General features: G+C 29.4%; 1 protein-coding gene across 3 annotated transcripts in view; it reads left to right on the forward strand.

Annotated features, from left to right (window-relative positions):
* LOC107449276 (uncharacterized) overlaps positions 1-13538 on the forward strand; it is a 105398-nt gene extending 91860 nt beyond the window's left edge. For all 3 annotated transcript variants that reach the window (XM_021147060.3, XM_071178410.1, XM_021147058.3), the window contains 2 exons: positions 9252-9403; positions 13326-13538. In XM_021147060.3, coding sequence (XP_021002719.1) covers positions 9252-9399 — 148 coding nt within the window. In that variant the 3' untranslated portion in view covers positions 9400-9403; positions 13326-13538. The remainder of the gene's footprint in view (positions 1-9251; positions 9404-13325) is intronic.
* Positions 13539-19625: the final 6087 nt, after the last annotated feature.

The following is a 19625-nucleotide window of genomic DNA, read 5'->3' on the forward strand; positions in this document are numbered from 1 at the left end:
AATAGACAACCAAAGAAATTTAAAACAAATAAATGTTAGGAGACATTTTCAGCAGAAAAGTGATTTGTCTTATAATGTATAGACTATAATCGAAAAAAAAATCATTTCTTAAACTTTTAGTTTAAATTGGAAAGATATCCAGTCAAAAAGATAAATCCTTGCGTAGAGTGAATTTTCCACTAACATGCAAATAGCTTTAGTTCAAAAAAGCATTTGATAAGGAAAATTTGATTTCCTTTTTCGTTCAAAAGACAAGTCTTGACTTGGATGAAAAATTTATTTTTGTAAATTGTATATTCTCTCCTAAAATATATAAACTTTGGACAAAATCTTAAAGAAAAAGTTACTTAAGTCCCACGTATCAAAAGCCTTGGTACTTATCGCATCTAATGTAGTTGAGTTGAATATATTATTAACTTATTATATTTTTTATCTATTTTTAGACAGGAAAGGAGATTTTTAGACAGAAAGTAGGATGTTTTGAAGAAATTTACTATTTCAACTTTAACCAGAATCCGATATTAAAGGGGTCAGATATAAAAACTTCTCTTTTCATAACAATTGAACATTTTAACAGTTAAATACTAATACAATTAATTAACTTTCAAATGGTGATTAAAGTATATTTTTGCTTGAATAACGCGACATTAAAGTTAGCATCAGCTTTTCCTTATATTCAACTTGAAAGTATGAAATAAAAATAGTTCTCTCAGTTGTAATTTTTTATGCTATTACATGTTTTAATGATAAATCTGTAAATCTTATGAGATGAATTGTAATGAAATGATGAATCGCAATTAAAAACTTGAATATTAATATTCCTTATTTATGCCTTAACTTTTCTTGCATCGAATGAGAAGACAAGTTTAAATATAATTAGTTTAATTAAGCATTAATAAAATTTTTTTAATACTTTCAAGCATTTTAATTTCAATATTATCATAAATATTAGGAACAGCAATTTCTCAAAGTTTTCTAGAAAAATTTTTAATATAAATAAAATTTCAAAACTTCTAAATAAAATAGTTTTTCATTTACATATCATTTGGCACAATATAAGAAGCACAAAAAAGGACAAAGTTTGTAATGCTTCCAATGTGCAAAAGATAATTAAAGCATAGTATTTTCAATTGTATCGAAAATATTTGAAACCTTAATTTTTTAAAGTTTAAAAAATACACAAAAATTTCAAAATAACTATTTTTTTAAATTTACAAAATGTCTCCTGATTATTTTTAAATATGAAGGAAAATTTCAAAGCTTTTAATTAGAATAGTTTTCATTTAACCTCTCATTTGGCACAGAAATATCAGAAACACAAAAAAAGCATCAATTTTTTAAAACTTACAATGTATAAAAGATTACAAAAAAATTCCCAAGAAACATTTTTAAATAAGCCCTGAAATTTTAAACTACTCATTTACTAATTTCATTTACGTTTCCAAAACACTTTAAAACTTTTCAAATTGTACAAATGGAATGATATAAATCTAAAGTCATTATTATTTACTTATTTATTAAAAGATAGATTAAACAATTGAGCAAGAATCTAAGTATGAAAAAGATGTCATGAAATAATTTTGTTTAAATTAGAAATGCATAGCTTTTAATTGGAAATGCATTTGTCTTTTATGTCTTCAAAAGTATTTTTAAGAGAAAAACTGTTATTGTTCATTTTAACACTATTAGTAAAAGTAAAATTGAGGAGAGATCGCAATGTTTTAAGTGAAAATTCTAATTTATTCCAATAATTTTAAATTCCCTAACTATTTCGTAAAACAGTCAAACATGTTTCTTTCTTCACTCGAAGAAAATGTTTTTGGAAGAAATTCTGAAAGAAAATTTCATTTTTATTTTCTCTAGTGTAATGCTCAAGTGAAAAATACAGCTTTTTTAAAAACAATATCCAGAAACTTATTTGCCTTTAAACATTTTGTTCAACTTTACAAACATTTCGCCATCTGAGAAAAGGAATTGATCAAACATTCACTAAAAATATGCATTTCCAACATAGTTCTTTCAAAAACTTTTTTTGTGCATATTTAAAAAAGAACACGCCATGAATAGGTGTACTGCTTAGAAGGAGGATCTGATAGCAACGTCCTCCGATATATATATATATATATATATCATTCAATCTGTTTTAAATTTTTAAATATTTTTATGTCTTAGGAACTCTGATTCAAACGAGACAATTATTGCTTCATTTAGTAAGATAACAAGTCCCCGGTCCAAGAAACAGAAACTTGAAATTCTTCAAGATCTATGTCATTTCAGAGTTCTGATGCTTATGATAATACTTTAAGTTTGTCACGGTCATTGTTTTTTTAAAACCTTTTATTTTTTATTTTTAGTTATGTTTTATTTTTCATTAACTTGCTGTGGTTTAGATCACCATGTTTCTTTTTTTTCTTCATTTTTCATTAGTGATTTAACTTTTCGAGTCTAACAACATTCATTGTAAACTTTATTTCGGATAAACTCTATTCCAGATTCGAATTTTTAAATATTATATTGGATCTATATTTATAACTACTACAGTATAGAAAATTAATTACAGTTCGGTGAAGCCTGCGGATGGAAATGAGCCACTGTTTTCTTTATCGTTTCGTATATCATGTCATTTTTAGTTATAGCTTGTTTTCCATAGGTTTCTTATATATTATTAGACTAAATAAAAATAAATATAATTATTTCTTTTAGCATAAATTAAAAAAAATATAGATAAAAAGTTTCTCATCTATCGAAAGAAACGAGATTAGTTATAGAAGGAAATATGATTTGTCACATAAATTTAATATTAAACTGAATAGTTTAGGTAAAAGAGATATGCCTATATTGTTATACTTCGTTGCAAGTTAAGAACAGACCATTGCGGTGTAGGATTTAAGTAATCTTTCGCGACTGCATATAGTTCCGTTTTATTTCGTTATCAAATTATACAAAAATGATTTTAAAGCAATGAAAAACACGTCAGTCTTTTTTAAAAGTTAAACCCGCATATCAAAATTTAATTCATGCCATCTTTCACGATATATATCATAGAAGTATTAAAAAGAGGTTATTGTTTCGTCGCTAAGGAAAAAAAAAAAGCCACAGTTTAAATGCCTTGCATTTGAAGCTAAGCGATGGTTTTGAACTTTATACACTCTATAACAAAAAAATCGACGCACCAAGAAGGAGTTGTCCGATTGAAACGAAAATTGGTGGATATTAGAAAGACAATGTACAGAATAGTAAATGATTAAAATTTCAGAACAATTGAATTATTTATTGCAGAGTTACAGTAGCAAGTTCAATAAGGTGTTGACCCGCCTCTAGCCTGGATACAAGGTGCCACACGGCGTGGCATAGACCGATAAAGCTCCCGGATGGTCTCTTGCGGTATTTTCTGCCAAATTCGATCTAATTGTCAAACGAGGTCATCAACATTCCGCACCAGATGCAATCGCCTTCCCATCATATCCCAGACATGCTCGATGGGAGAGAGATATGGTGATATGGCAGGCCAAGGAAGAGTTTGACAAGCTTGCAGACAGTTCATAGCAACACGTGCCTTATGTGGTCTGGCATCGCCTGCTGAAAAACCAACCCAGGGCTCTGCAAAAGGAACGGTAGCAAAACAGGTCTTAGTATGTCGTCGACGTACCGCTGTGCAGTAAGTGTACCTCTAATGACGACCAAAGGGGTCCGGCTGTCAAAAGAAATGGCACCCCTGACCATAATGCCTTGTTGAGGGCCCGTGTGGCGTGCAATAGTGAAGGCAGGATCCCCCCTCTGCCCTGTGCGTCTCCAAACACGTCTTCGATGATCGTCAGGACACAGTTGGAAGCGGGATTCGTCGCTAAAGAATATGCATCCCTAGTCGGCATCATTCCAGCCATATCTGTTCAAAACATTCATGCATACGAAATTTCAAAGCAATCGCATGATTGCTTCTTGGTGCTTCGATTTTTTTTTTGTTATAGAGTGTATATCATCTCGCAGTGAAGAATTATCAGGGCTTTAGAACTGCCAACTAACTTAAATATTTTAATATTTATTAAACTTTTTAAGAATCACCAATTTGGCCATATTTTTTCACCTAGATGAAAACTATGAAAATCACTCTCTTTTTCTCAGTTTTTGCAAATTTTTATGATCCTATGTGAAAATTAATGAATAATAATGGAGTAAGTTCTTAAAGATTAAAAAATTAGTCCACAAACGCTTTTTATTTTTGCGAAACTGTGGCTTTTTACCACATTGACGTTTTACGTCATTTTTAAGATAGGCATAAACAACACTGACTTTAGGTTACACATGACCTAACAGTTATGAATAACTGTTGCAAAATCACAGCAGCTATGAAAAGAGCATATTATTTTCAAAAAAGTACCATTTCATATGACGACTAAGCCTTCAAAAATCAGACTTGGTATGTTTGCCAGTGATTTTAAAAAAATATTTTTTTTAAATATCAATGCATAATATGATGTTATAAAATTTAACATTGTATTCATCTCAAAATTTTAAATTTTATTTTGTTATATGTTCACTGTAAAAACTTTTAGTTCATCTCAACACCAAGATAGTGGCAACTACTTTAAACAAAAGTGAAACCGTCTTTTGATGTAAAGTAACCACCGCCATTTTTATTATTCAGTAATTTAAAACTGATAATTATTGTAAGATAAGATACACATCAGAATCAGCGAAGTTATTTTTACTATACAATATAAGTAAGATTCATAAATTTGAAATGCATATATAGAATAATTCTTTCAATAAAATTAATTTATAAATTATTGACACAGGTAGAACAGATGATACATTTGGTTCCTGATAATGAAAGTCAACTTATTAGCTTGGTCAACTTAACAGGTTTTGCTGTATTTCTCTCTGAGATAGTTTTTCAAACAATTTTAGTTTGATAAATGAATAAAACTACGGGAAAACTGATTTTTGAAACGTTCTTTCAAAATCATATAATCTAATATTGATTCCAAAAGAAAGAAAAAATAAATAAAGAAAAAAATCTCCCTTATATACGAAAAAAATTTAAATCTTTCAAAGAATGAAAGGATATCAATTTTTGAATCCTAATCATGATATATGAATATTTTAGTATGTAGCATTCAATGATAACTTCTGTCCAAAAATTCAAAATCCCGAAGGTTTTAATAATTAAGTTAAATTTCAAAAGCAAACATATTTGACATCTTGAATATTTTATTTTTCCAAAATGGTAAATCCTATAAGCAAGAAATGGACAATTTTTTGCAACGATTCAAATCCAATTAAGTATAAATACAAATATTGAAATGTTTATCAGAGCGAAACAAAAATAAATTCTTTTAATCCTAAGAAAGTTATTTCCTTATGGTTCAAAGCCTGTCATTCTACTTTATAAGCGCTCGAAAGCTAAAGTGCTTTCCCAAAAATTAAATTTATCGAAATGTTTATCTCGATTGGTGGAACTTATTTTCGAACCCAAAAACTCAAAAATTAATATAAAAAATAAACATTTTCTTTCATTCTATTAAAAATGTAGGAAAAGTTATGGACAGATTTAGAAAACTTGCCCAATGAAAATAGCTGTGTATAAGAAATAGAGTTATATGTTTTCTTTAATCTTCTACGTATTGTATCATATAAGCCTACTTATTCTATTTGAAAATTTCTTTAAAATATGTATAAGCAGGACTGTCTCAACGTGGATTAAGATAGAAAATTATGAAAGATAACCTTCTTACGAACTTTAAATAAGACTTAAATAAAAATGTAATCGTTGAATCTAAGTCTGTAATAAAATGAAAACAAATGGATTTGACAAATTTGCATTACGAAAAATGTTCTGTATAACTGATAGTGTTATATGTTTAAGTCAATTTTCTATTGAGTGTACACAGAGAAAATAAAAGATGAAAAATACCAGATTATGGTTAAATTTACCGAACTACTGACTATTAGGAGCATTAAAAAGCTCGGTAATTTTTACCGAAGAGCTTTGGTAATGGTTTTGGTAAAATTAACAACGAAGTACAGTTTTATGATAAAAATATAGCAAATGTGGTAAAATTTTGTAATTTTATCATAATATCTTAGAACAAGGCATAAAAACCATTGCTTTTATTAAATTTACTTTTAAGTTTTGTACTTTTTACTAATTGTTTGGTAATAAGAACCATTTTAAAAAACAGAATTTTTGGTAAATCATTACTATATGAACAGAAAAAATATCAAATGAATGACTTAAAAACCGAATAGTTTGGTTTTTAATACCACAATTATGGTTTGTTTTACTAGAAATGACATTACCATACAGAATGGTAATTTTACCAGATTTAATCCATGTATTATATGAACTTATCAGTTCTATTTGAAAAATTCTTTTAAAAAAGGATAGAAATAGTAACGTAAGTTTAAGCATAGATTGAAAACAAGACAATTTTCTTACTAACTTTAAATAGTACAATTAAGAATTCAATATTTATAATATAAAATTATAAATATTAAATCAATGTTTAATAAATTGGTAGCTAAGAAAAGACTACGAAATTTATTCCGTAGAATGAACACTGTTATGTTTCTTCTAAAAATATTCTTTTTTTTAAAAAAAATATAAACTTATTTATTCTATTTGAAAAATCCTTTTATAAAAGATAGTAATGTAAGTTTCAACATAGATTAAGAACTTATGTATTTTTCTCTATTTAAAAAAACCAAAAATAAGAAAAATCTTCATTACTTACTCCAAAAAGTAATAATTATTCTGAAGAGAAGTTTAATAATTAATAATTAAATAGGATGTTATTTAAAGTTATGAAGAATAATAAATATTCTATGACATTCATCATTCTTTATCTACTAATAATTATTCTGTGTCTACACTGTAAAAAATTCTGAATCAAATTACGGTAAAAAGTAACAGCATTCAAGATGGCGGTACTTTTTACTGTGTAATCCATTTTTTCCAGATCATGTTACAAAATAAAAATATGATATGCCGTCATTTTTACAGTAATAATTACTCTAAAATTACTAAATCACTCAACTTAGATAAATATTGCTTTGAAAATTGCGGTATATTTTACAATAAAAATGGATTTTACGGAAAAAGGAATTTTATGAAAGTTACACCCAAAGTACCGGCACTCTATACCGTAATTTTATCCGGAATTTTTCACAACGTACCTTTTAATGGGTGAATGAAATATAGGAAAAGCTTAAGTTGAAATTTCGATTTGATTGTTATATTTTGTTTACAGGAATAATTTTTAACAGTCATGTAATGCTTTTAAAAATAAACTTTCACTTTTCCTTTACTTAAATTGCTAAACAGTTCAGGCATTAATCGATGACATTATAGCTCAAAAAAAGGAAATCACAATAAAACAGATTGAATCCCAAGTTTCGATTGTTAATTTGTTACATACCTTTTAAAAAAATGCATATTGTTTTCAGAATATGTTTAAAATGTTTACAAATAAGGTATTTGTAACATTAAAAGTTAACCACCTCTTATTTATAATGTCTGAGCAGTTTTACGTTCTTTCATATAAATTAATTCAAAGTGAAAAACATGAAATCAAGATTTTCTAGTTTTGTTTTATTTGGTTTTTCTGGTCTGAAATATCTTTATACTCATTTTTTAGTCTTAACAGGTCAATACAAATGTGTGTTTGTATTTCCAAACCATTAAAAAAAAATTATTTTCAAGTATCTCTTATCAACGAAACTCAAATAAGATACATTGGTCTAGAAGTCAAGCACTTACAAGGAACATACCAGAAGTATCACTCGCCGATCATATCATATATTTTGTCGATTTCGAAACAATTTTTAACACTAGAAACGATGAAAATTGCTTCGAATCTAGAAAGACTGAAAGGGCCAGTGTGTCCCTTCTCAGATTGATTGTTTTTAGAACAATTAGACATCGAAAATCTTAAAATATAATCACAACTAATCTAATAAACACCTATTATAGACTTGATTATGGAAATTCTTTGGTATTTTATTCGATTTCATTAACGAAAATATTTGATTAAGCGGAATCCTGAATTTTCAATTACACATTAGTTTCTTAGATAATTGAATTTTATCGTTCTCTGATTCAAGTCAAAATTACGATCTGTGGATGAATGAATGGATATATGAATGGGTCCGCCCTATAAACGGGTACGACGTATGGTGTGGCGGAAGTCGAATTCTTGGCCATAGATGGCGCCACTGAGAAACAGGAAACGCACACTCTGCCTTAAATTTGCTCGGTTTTACCAAGCAGGCTTGCCCGTGTGACAAGTAGCATTAGAAACAACAACAACAGATAATTGAATTTACTTTTCTCTATAAATAATAATTATAGATACGCTGAAATACTTTTGTTTTTAAATGAAACTGGGGTACCTCATGCCCAAACCTACCAGGGGTTATTGGATATCTAATAAAATACCTATATGGCCCCACTGGCCCCTTCTGCCATTCCAGATATATAAGCAACTATACATGAGCTTCTATAAGGTTAACATATAAGGGATTAAATAAGCAATTAAATTGGATCAAATAATGGAAAATCAGTAATATTCAACACTTTCAGAAAGTTATTACTTGTTTTCAATTAAGGACAAACAAAAACCGAGAGGGGCCAAATTTCCCTCAATCATAGTTCCAGACGTAAATTATAAATTACCAAAAAACTGCAATTTTTACTTTAATTCTATGAATCTTTCAAACGAACAGCAATAGTGGCAGTGTAAAGTTGCTCTAATTAAAGACTCCCTAAATTAAAGCTTAATCAGAAATTATTGTCTGCGTTTTTAAGTCTAAAATTTAAGGAAGAAATTTAGAAATTATTATATAAGTTCAGTTATTTAAGCTTTTAAGTTCCAAAGGTCTTTAATTCATTCAAATTTTTCTTTTAAAATAACAAATTTATTTGCTGAAATAGAATTATTTCACTTGACTTTTAAAGCTATTATTCATTATTACACATATGGCGAAATTTTTGCGATTCCTTAAACATTTTTTTGCCCGATCTTACATTTGAAAAAAACTCATATCTCCGCAATTAAAGCAAAATAGACAAAAAATGTTATATACGTTATTTCATAACTGTCCGAATTGCAAAAATAGATTTAAAAAAACTAAGCCTGATTTGCGAGTGACACTTCAGGTACCTTCCTTGTTAGTGTGTTTTACTTATAGGTCAATAAGATATTGATGAAAAACGAAGATCAAGTCCTGAAAAATCTTAATTTCTTTTTCAGTGACACATCAGCCGGGAATATGGACAAAGCAGCTTCTGAGCTCCTCCTCCGGTACCTGAAAGAAGCTTCTCGCAAGATCGATGATAAGGAAGGATTAAAAGATTTCGGTGGAGAGAGAGAATTCGAGACAGAAGTGGATTATCTTTAAAAAGGTAGAAACGATTAATTATAAAACAGATAAATTTGAATTGAAATACATGAGCCGAGGTGGCTCAGAGGGTAGAGCACTCGCCTCAGAATGAGACAACCCAGTTTCGAATCCCAGCTATGACTGGTTGATACGAATTCCGCACCCGGATCGCACGAACCGCAGTGACGCCGTAAAATATCCTCAGTAATAAACGAATCATGGGTCCGAGTCCCCTTGCCTTCAGAATAATCGTGGGTGGTTTTTCTTTCCATGTAAGGCAAATGTGGATTAAATTCACCGAATAGTCCTCCACGAAACCAAAATTTAGCTCAATATTTGATCCAGGTGTTTCCTTGATTGGGTTCTAAATTACAAGGTTATGGAGTTGAACATTGGTTGTCGTTAACTCAAAAATTGGGACAGCTGTTCAACGACGGTTATATTAAAAAAACATCAAAAACAATGAAACGAAGTGGATCAAATTAGTTAGTCATGCCATCTTGAAAGATCAGAGGCACTTTTTAACAAGTTGAAAGCAATGAATGCCAGAAGAAGAAAAAAATTGCTTTCCCGCAAGAGTCTGCCACGGCCTAGGGCGATCGTAGTGGATAAGGATTCACAAAATCATGATCAATTGCTTGACGGAAGCAATGCGGTTAGCATAGCACTCTGACTGCCTTTATTACTCGGACAAGTAGGTACTTACCGAATTAGAGCAGAGTGGACATCAAACCGCCACTTGGGATCGAACTCCAATTCTTCATACTGATAGGTTAGTACCACCTTCACGGCTTTTATGCTGTTTTACTGTTGCTTAATATACATGGGTGTAGGCTGCCATTAGAGACATTTTGCAACCTTTCCGTTTAGTTCTTCTAGCTAACGATATCAGCACTGCGTCTGTGAAGCAATGATTTGTTCGTTGGAGCTGACTTAGATTTATTATAGTTAGTTTTAAATTGTTGCGCAAGAGCAAAGGAGGCTATACTGAGCTCAACCTTGGTTGAAACTAAAAGTCTGATGGTTCAGTTCTTAGAAGTATCCGTCGTCTTTGAGATTTTCAATAAGGTTTCGATTTCCATCTGGAGAGTTTCTAATTAAAGACGATAATTCAGGATATTCGCAGTTAGAGCACTTGGTGAAGATGTGCTTTATGGTTAGTGGTTCTCCTCACCTGGTGCAAATAGTCGCTGGTTCGTTAAGTAAAAGGTGTCTGTGTGTGAATCTTCGATGGCCAAAGCTTTGTCTGTTTATAAGAACTTATTATTAAGAGTTATAAAAGGTATTATTAACGGTTTCATTTCATGCAGTTTATTGTTTATCTCTACATTCTATTTTGTTTACAAATGGGTATATAAAGTGCTTGTTATTACTGTTGATGATGCAATATATCATGACGCAAAACAGGTTTGTTATATAGATTATTAGTAGCTTTTGCCATGAAATTGTTAATTCATTTTTGTGTGATTTCTAGTTCAGCCAAAGGAAAAGTTAATGCTGATGGGAAAAATGCAAATTGTCTCTATTTTTAGTTTAACTTTTCTTTAAAATAAGTGAGGAAAGGAAAAGTTATCAAAAACTGAATAATATTTATCGGAAAATTCAAAATTAAAACGCCAAAACTAGTTTGATCCCCCAATGAAACTTGAAAGTGTTTCTAATAATCGTTGCTGTCCCACACTGGAGTGATCATAAAGACACGGTTTCCAGTTGAACAACTAAGTCAAGCATCACCGGCTGCGGTCAGTAAGCAAGTGTGTGACCACTTTGATCAGTCTGCGTAGGGAATAAGGGTGTGAGGTATCGGTCCTCGATGAACTATTCAACCGTTAAGTGCTCGACTTTGAGCGCAAATCATCGGGTTACCAAAGCGGGAGAGCCATCCATTCTGCAAAGAATCAAAATTGTGTTGGCTTGTCTTCGGATCATTCGTCACGTTTTCCGTTCGGATTATGCTTCTCAGTCCGTCGTCATTAGACCTAGCCCAATGTGCAGCTCTAGTGCGACGTAAATAAAGTACCTACATAATAATTTTTTTCACCATCTTTTAGTTTCCTTTTCTGGAAAATAAAAAACAAGCAGGTTTCAATGTTTTCAATTTTGTTAACATTGAATCGTAAGATTTTGATATCATTTCTGTTTTTTCCTCGTTTAAATTAAAAATTGCGATTTTTAATTGTCTATACTTTTTACTTCATTTTTGACAGTTTTTAAAAATATATAACGGCAGTGATTTAAGAATGCTCTGCATACTATTCTAAGTTAATACTTTACGATATCTATAGTAAACTGTTACCCTTAGTCAGAAAGTTAAATCGTCTTTCTCTTTGAATAACTTAGAATGTATATAAGGAACCTGTTTACAATATTTACAGAAGAAAATCCTCTCTCACTTGAATGTATTACAATACATTTCAGATGCTCTTTTTTCTTTTCCTTTGCAATTTTTCGAAAAGAAGTTAAAGTTCCAATCTGTTAGAATGTCTAACAGTATTTTTAAATAAATTTTTTCAATGTTGCTTAAATATATTGCAATACTTTTAGAAATGTTCTGCAATGTGCTTAAAATATTAAGTAGCGCGTGAGAAAATGAATAAATAATTCCTAAATATTCCAGAGAAAAACTTTTGAATGTCTTAAAAATAACCCATATTTACAGTTAAAAATTAAATTACTTAGATTTTTGACAATTTTTTTAGTCGAAATAATTCCTAATTTTGCTAGAAAACACATTTCTCCCAAACTACTTCTGCATCATCGTTCTTATTTTATTCTATTTCTATGTATTTTGCTCCGTTTTCCTTGGTACAAATAACTTACTTTTATCAGGAACTTATTATCCTACAGATAAACTTTTAGCAACTTCTCAGGGATAAAAGTTCTATCACCATGGAATAATCTGTTATTGACATTCGACACCTATGGACAAACCACTCTTGAAGCTTTCCACAACATTGAATATGTTAAGCAATATTTTTATACAAATTTGAAATAATTTTATAAATCTAAGTGAGAACTATATACTGGCTTAGATATATTAATTATAAGGCATATAAAAATGTACTTTTAGAAGAAAATTTCAATACCATTTATATTAGAATAGAAGTGGAATAAAGCAAACTTTTCGCCTAAAAGTTCGCTTCGTAGAAATTTCTGGAGCAACGATTATAGGTATACAGCAATGCAGCTGAGAACGAAAAAGTTATTATTTTGTTAATCCCCAACTTGTTAAGCTTAGTAGTAGGAGCAATATAGTTAGGTTTGAGACTTCCTATTTCCTTAGAGAGTTACGGGGAAGAAATTCAAAACTGTCCTGATTAGAGTTATGAAAGAGCGGAATCAGTCACCCACACTTGGCGAAGTTTCTCTCAATTCTTCCTTCGTTAAGCCACGACAAAATCATGTTATCTGAGTTCGTTTTGGTTTTATTTTTTTTAACAATCAAGAAACATGTAACTAAGCCGCAATCATGTGAGTTGGTTATTAGCACTTTAAAAGGCGGTGGGAAGTGTATTTTCAACTTCATTCTTTTAAAAAATGTCGACGCTAAGAATCTATGATTTATGCGACGTCAGAAAATACAGATAAATAAATTTAAAAAATACAAATGGTGATTTTTGTTCACACAAATATGGGTAACAGTAAAGGTTTGAGTGGGTTCAAGAAGAGAGGCAAATAATAGGAAGCTATTTCCTTCAGTGTACTATGCGTTCGTTGATTTGATCATTTCAAGTTCATTTGTGGATATAAACTCTGACTTTATAAATTAAATTATTTGTAAGCACAGGCAAAAATAAAAGCAAAACGCAGCCATTTTCTCACTGAGAAGAAAAACAAAAACGCACTTAAATGAAAATTGAAAAAGACTCTGTCTATTGAATAAAGCTATGCTTTTATTTAAAATTTTATAGCTTTTAATTTTATGTTTTAAAATTTTCTTTCAGGTTCCTTTAAGAGAAACTAAAGGATTGTGGATTGTCTATTTAAAGTCAAATGTTGTAAATTTTAAGATGAAAAAAAAATGGATTAAAAATGCTTTGAAACTGTGCTGATTTGAAAAATTTCTGTTTTTTCTTAAACATCTTTTCAATGTAAATAAATTATTTTTTCCTTTAAAGAAATTTGCTTTCTTACAAATAAAAAAATCTTACAAACGACATGATTATTGAAATGTTTTTCATTTTTATTCTAGTTTTTTGAGAAAAAAAATTTATTGAAATCAAAAAAATCTGTATTAAATCATTAGAGCAAGCAGTTCCTTTTTAGAAATTATTTTAAAAATACCTCATATGAGTACATAATTTTTTTATCCATAAATTCTTTCTATATATTTAAAAACTTATTTTATTTTACAGTCTTATTCTATTTTTTGGAATTAATAAAATTTATTTAGAAACCGAAAATTTACAATTGACATTTATTTTAACTCATAAAGCAACAGTTACGAATATATTATGTTGCCCTACAAATAACGAATCAAAATAAAATAAAAATAAAAAAATTTAACTTTTTTTAATAAATAAATAATTTTTGAAAATAAATAACAGTTTTCAGTTTTCTTTTTCTTTTTTTTTTAATATTTTTTTTCGTTGAAAGGTATTGTTTGAAATTTTGAATTTCAAAAAATTATAGTTTATTCACGGTAAAAAAAAATTTTGTACACCAAAAAGTGGTAGCAACTACTTTACACCTAAGTAATGTTATGAAACATTTGTAGATAACTCTTGGTTCTTGGTGTTTCAATATACCAAGAACCAAGGATAGTCTTGGTGTACCAAAAATGCTTTTCAACACTACTTGGTGTAAAGTAGCTATCACCATTTTTTGTATTTAATAACACTAAAATTTATAATTACAAGGGACATGATAGACATAAGAGTCCATGAAGTTATTTTTACTATACAATATTTAGTATGAAAATCTAACTTAAGATGCATATATGCACTAAATTCTTAAAATAAAATTAGTATGCAAATCAAACACACGCGTAGTACAGAGAAAATATTAAGATGAATTCAAATTAAGCTTAACAGAACGGAAGGGATAGAAATTGAAAGTTATAAAATCATTTAATACAAATACATTTGGGTATTTAAAAATTTAGAATTGATTGTTTTTACTAAATTAAATGTATACATACATTTTGTAATGGTGAACTTTTGTTTAGGCAGATGTACAGCAGCATGCAAAATATCGGCGAATTCACGCCATTTCGCACTCGATTATAAACAATCTACTAACGATATCCTTAGTTCATAGAAATTTATGCTTATGAAAGCAAAAATAATTCACAAATAGTGTGAATATGCGGTGTAACCATTCTTATTTATTGTTTAGATTTATTTAAACCCTTTAAAGTGAACACTTGATTTGATGATAACTTGAAACAAAGTGTTCTTTGGGTTGTTCAAAACCAAATTAAAAAAACTATTGCACCTCACTTTTGATAGTTTATTTATTTCAACCCAGCAGCTAAAACAGTGGTTTTTTAAGGAGAGCTCTACAAATGCATCACAAGTACACACGATTTCTTTTAACATAAATTATTTTTACAAATTTAAAAAACAATGTTAGTTCTTAGAATATTAAAAGGTTTTACTCAGAATTCAAAAACTACAATTTATATTCATTTTAAATCAGTATCTCATGATGGGGAAGAGGTAGGCCATATATCAATAATGCTAAAACTGATGTCTTTTTACTATGTAACCTTTCATAAGAAACTACTTATGCTACTAAATTTTTACTACTACATTTTTGGGGATATTTTAGAGTATATCTACGATAGTGTTTTAGCATTATCTGGAATACTTTTTTGAGTTATGAGTGATTTCGCTAAAATTTTTTTTAAAAATAAAAAGTTCTCAATTCATAATTTTTTAAAAATGTTTTGCTTAAGATATCTATTAACAGTTATGGACAGAGTAAACATATATGTGTAAATATTCTGTGAAATAAAAACTGAAGCAATATCTTGTTTCGATGCTGAGAAAAAGGTACATCGAAAAAGGTATATGCATTACCGACGTCCCTTAATGCAAATAGAGCGTTTCTAGGCTCAAAAATTGCAGCAAGAGCACACCAGAATTCTCCCCCCCCCTTTTCACAAAGAGATATTGAATTAGAGATATTGTTTTAAAGATCTTAAAACATATTTAATTTTTTTTATTTTTATGCTATTCTTTAGAGTAAAAAGAATTAATTTAGAAACAAATGCAAATTTAATATACATTTCGATATCTAAAAGAAAATAATGAGTTTTTTTCCAAAAAAAAGGGAAAAAAAAGAGCATTTTATTTGGTAATAAGATTAGTTTTATTTTCAAAGTAATTATTTTTAAGTAAATTAAAAGGTGTCATGCTAAGTCTGATGCAAAAGAAGAAAATGAAAGGAAATATTAAATAATCGTTGCGTGACTGGATCTTGTACTCTCTGTGTGGAATTGAAATCAAAATAACATGACATAAATCCGATCAAGAACTTCTGTAAATTTGCAGATAAATTTACAGTTAAAAACGCTATAGATGCTTTTGTAGCTTATGCTTTTAGACATTGTAGATCATATTTATTATTACCAAGAAGGATCTTGTATTTTCCAAAAATATCCACATAAACCAAGAAATAGTGAAAAGTTTAAAAAAAATTAATTACACAAAAATCGGAAAAATATCATATGGCAGACAATTTTTGATTTTTTCTCTTTTTCCAAATAATTTTTTGTTCCTTTGAAAAGGATTTCAAATGACAGAATGAATATAATCTTTTTTCATAATGCTCTCATATGCCTAATATATTAAAAAAAAACATTAAAAATGTGTCGAAACAGTTAAAAATGGTATAAGATATGAAGCGGTGGAATTTAGATGAATTTTCAATAATTTCTTAGACCACAGAATTCATTTGAAATTGGTTTATTATGAAAAGTGGAGTGTCGTATTTTTAAAAGATAGTCATAAAGGGTTATAAAAGTTCCCAGAGAGCAATTAAAAACACATAGAGAATTTTAAGGAAAAAAATTGTCCAAAGATTTTACGTTTCCACTGGTTACTGTTATTCATTTTCACTGCTGCGTCGTTTAATCAGTTCTTTATTTGTAAATGTAAAACCATCACTAATCCTACAGTGCAACAAAAAATTAGAAAATTTATCTTTATGCATGTAATGTGAAAATGTAAAAAAAATAAAATTAGAAATCCAGCTGTAATGAGTAATTTATCTCTTATTCATTATTATTTTTTACGTTGGTTTTTTTAAAGATAATTCTGTAAATAAGTCAGACAAAAGAAAAAAAGTTACCAAAAAATTACTTCTAGTCCTCGTACGCGTTTAATATGGTGGATAAGGCTCTACAACCGTTAGTTCAATAACATCTCGCTACACCGTGAAATTCTCTATCACGTATCGAACGTGAACCGCATAATGTAATAAAGTTGAAGTAACGGAGTTACGAACCAAATTTGTTCAAAAAAAATAACAATCTAAATGGCTCTGAAATATAGTCATAAAACTATTTATATCTTACTTACCAGTGCCCTTTTTTCTAAATATAACTGTTAATTACTTTCGTGTTTCAAACGGTGTGATAAACTGAGTGTGACAAAAATATAATATAGGAACAAACATAACTGGGGAGCTTAGAATTGTGCTATCTTAACCTAAATACAGCAATTTACCCGACAAAAATAAAATCAGGACAGATGATTGGCTAGGATTTACAACAACTTGGGAAAGACTTAGATTTCGCGCTCTCTTGCATTATGTTGTAAGACTCATGGAGAGCTTCTCGTGACCATTTTAAAACGGTTATGTAAAGCACACCCCTCTTTGCATTGGTTTGTTAAATTTTATATAGAATAAATTTTTTAAACTTTGAATGAAACATTTTAAGACAACGTAACTCAATAACATAATTAATTTTCGATTCAGTTTAAAATTTAACAGTGTATGTTACTTATATAATTTCTATTTTACTTAGATATGTTTTGAAAGCGTTTACTGTGTTTGATTTAATAAGAAACGCTTATTCTAAGGGCTTTTTTCATCCAATATATTAACAATTGGTTATAAATAATTTAAACAAACCCTCGAATAAAACAAACTACAACTATGATTGGCTATTAAAACGGGTTGCAGGTAGAACATTGCAAAACTTTGAACTTTTACATGCTGTCACCATTAGTACATGGGATAGTCATATGAAGTCGACAAACGTTAGTTTCCGTCTTAATTTTTATACAGAGTAAAACTTTTTAAGAGCGAAAACATTATATTCAGCGAATAAACATTTTATTAGAAGCACGAGTCACGTGATTGACACTTTTACAATATATTTTCTTCAGTATAGGTTAAGAAACTATATGGAACTCAAAATTGGATTAAACATAGTTCTTAAATAAATCGAAAATTTCTGAAAATATTTTTGACAGTTAAGGGCGAAAAATATTTTGGAAGAGGAAAAGATCATAGTACATTACCATACAACTGAATAGAAGGCGAGAGGGAAGGGGTATCAAGACATGGAACAGATCTTCTCCCCAGATGGCGTATTCGAGCGTTGCGATAGCGAATCTCATTCAATTTATAGGTAAATCAAATAAAAATTTGAAACAGTTATGGTAGTCTCAGTTTTCATATGAAATTAAGGAATATAAAAAAAAAGTTTATTCTGGATTTTTTCCCCAATTATTTTTCATACATTTTGCACCCCGGAACAGATAACAAAAAGTTCCCCATTCCAGCTACACCACTGAATCTGATATAAGTTTCTTCATTATTTTTAAAAATCAAATAGAATGATGGATTCAAGCTTTGAACCTGGTACGCTTGAAGTTTTAATCAGCGTTTTCCACTATAGATGGTGTTTTCGATATAAATGTAAACAATAACAATCTCGAGCTCTATACCTGCTCTAGTTCCAGTTGGAAAGTTTGCAACTGCTTACTACAGCTTATTGTGCGAGGCGATATTTTCAAACGGATAATTTAGTTTTCAATAAAAGGAGTAAATTAGATAATTTTTGTACTCAAATCTGCTGTATTTCATGAGATATTAACGTTATTAAGTAATTCTAGTGAGTTTGAAGAGAAAATTTGTTTTAGTTATTTATAGATATATTGTTAAAAAAGATGACATGGTTGCTAGATTTTGAATAACTTGCTTTTTTGGCAGTCCTGATTTGGCTTCTTCCCCTTTGTTTATTACTGTTTGTTCTTGTTGCAAACTGTGCACCATTTTACGTTAGTGTTAGCAGTGTAAACACAAGTATTGTTATCATTGTAAACATAAGTAATAAGTAATCAAATACCACGTTTGCAAGAATCTCAAAACACAATGATCCCGTTGTGAGCCAAATGACTTTAAAATATACCGGAAACAGTAACTTTGAAGTATAGGCGGTATGGAGCTTGCAGCGTTCCCTAGTGTAGAAAACACCATCCATATGCCTACAGAACAATTTTTATTGTATGCGACTCACGCACCTCCAATCGCTGTAGAAGAAAAATGTGTGCCTTTTCGGTGAAATAAATTCTTCTGGAAAAAGCTCACCAACCAGGTTTGTTTTTCTCTCTGCTAGGATCAAAGGTGCGTAAGTCATCCATTACGAGGTTTTATTGCGCAATAAAGGTGGGCTTAACAGATGGCAATTTAACTAAAAGCATAGGCTTTGAAATATTTACCAAGCATTTAAAATAATAATAATTTCATTCCAATCATGAAAATGTTCATTGATTGATACTTATTTTACAATATTTTTTTGTCCGCATTAGTTTTAAACTAATTCACTACTAGATTTCTTACTTGAAAAATGAATATTTATGCAAGTTTTAGAAAATACGATTTTCTCAAAAACGCATAAAATCAAGCATTAGGCAGATGGTTGTCATATTTCACCAAAATATCCAAATGCCAAGAAATATTTTAAAAAAAAAGAATTTACGCGGAAAACTGGGAGAAAATAGCATCTAACAAGGAGCACTTAATAATATTTCTTTTTTTTTCTTCTTCGTTTTTTTGGAAAAAATTTTCGCTCTAAAGAATTTTGATAACTATATATTATTTTCTGTTGGAAATAGCTTCCTTTGAGTTGGAATGAGGAAAACAAAAACAATTGGTATGCGAATCACGTCAATCGAAAAAAAAAGAAAAAAAATTTCGATAAAAATCTTTCTTACGGAAAATTCAGATTGCAGCACTTGAATACGCCTAGTGGAGTAAGCACCGGTTGCATATTGAAAATCTCGATA

Source organism: Parasteatoda tepidariorum, chromosome 3, assembly GCF_043381705.1.
Source record: "Parasteatoda tepidariorum isolate YZ-2023 chromosome 3, CAS_Ptep_4.0, whole genome shotgun sequence".
Classification (NCBI taxonomy): Eukaryota; Metazoa; Arthropoda; class Arachnida; order Araneae; family Theridiidae; genus Parasteatoda; species Parasteatoda tepidariorum.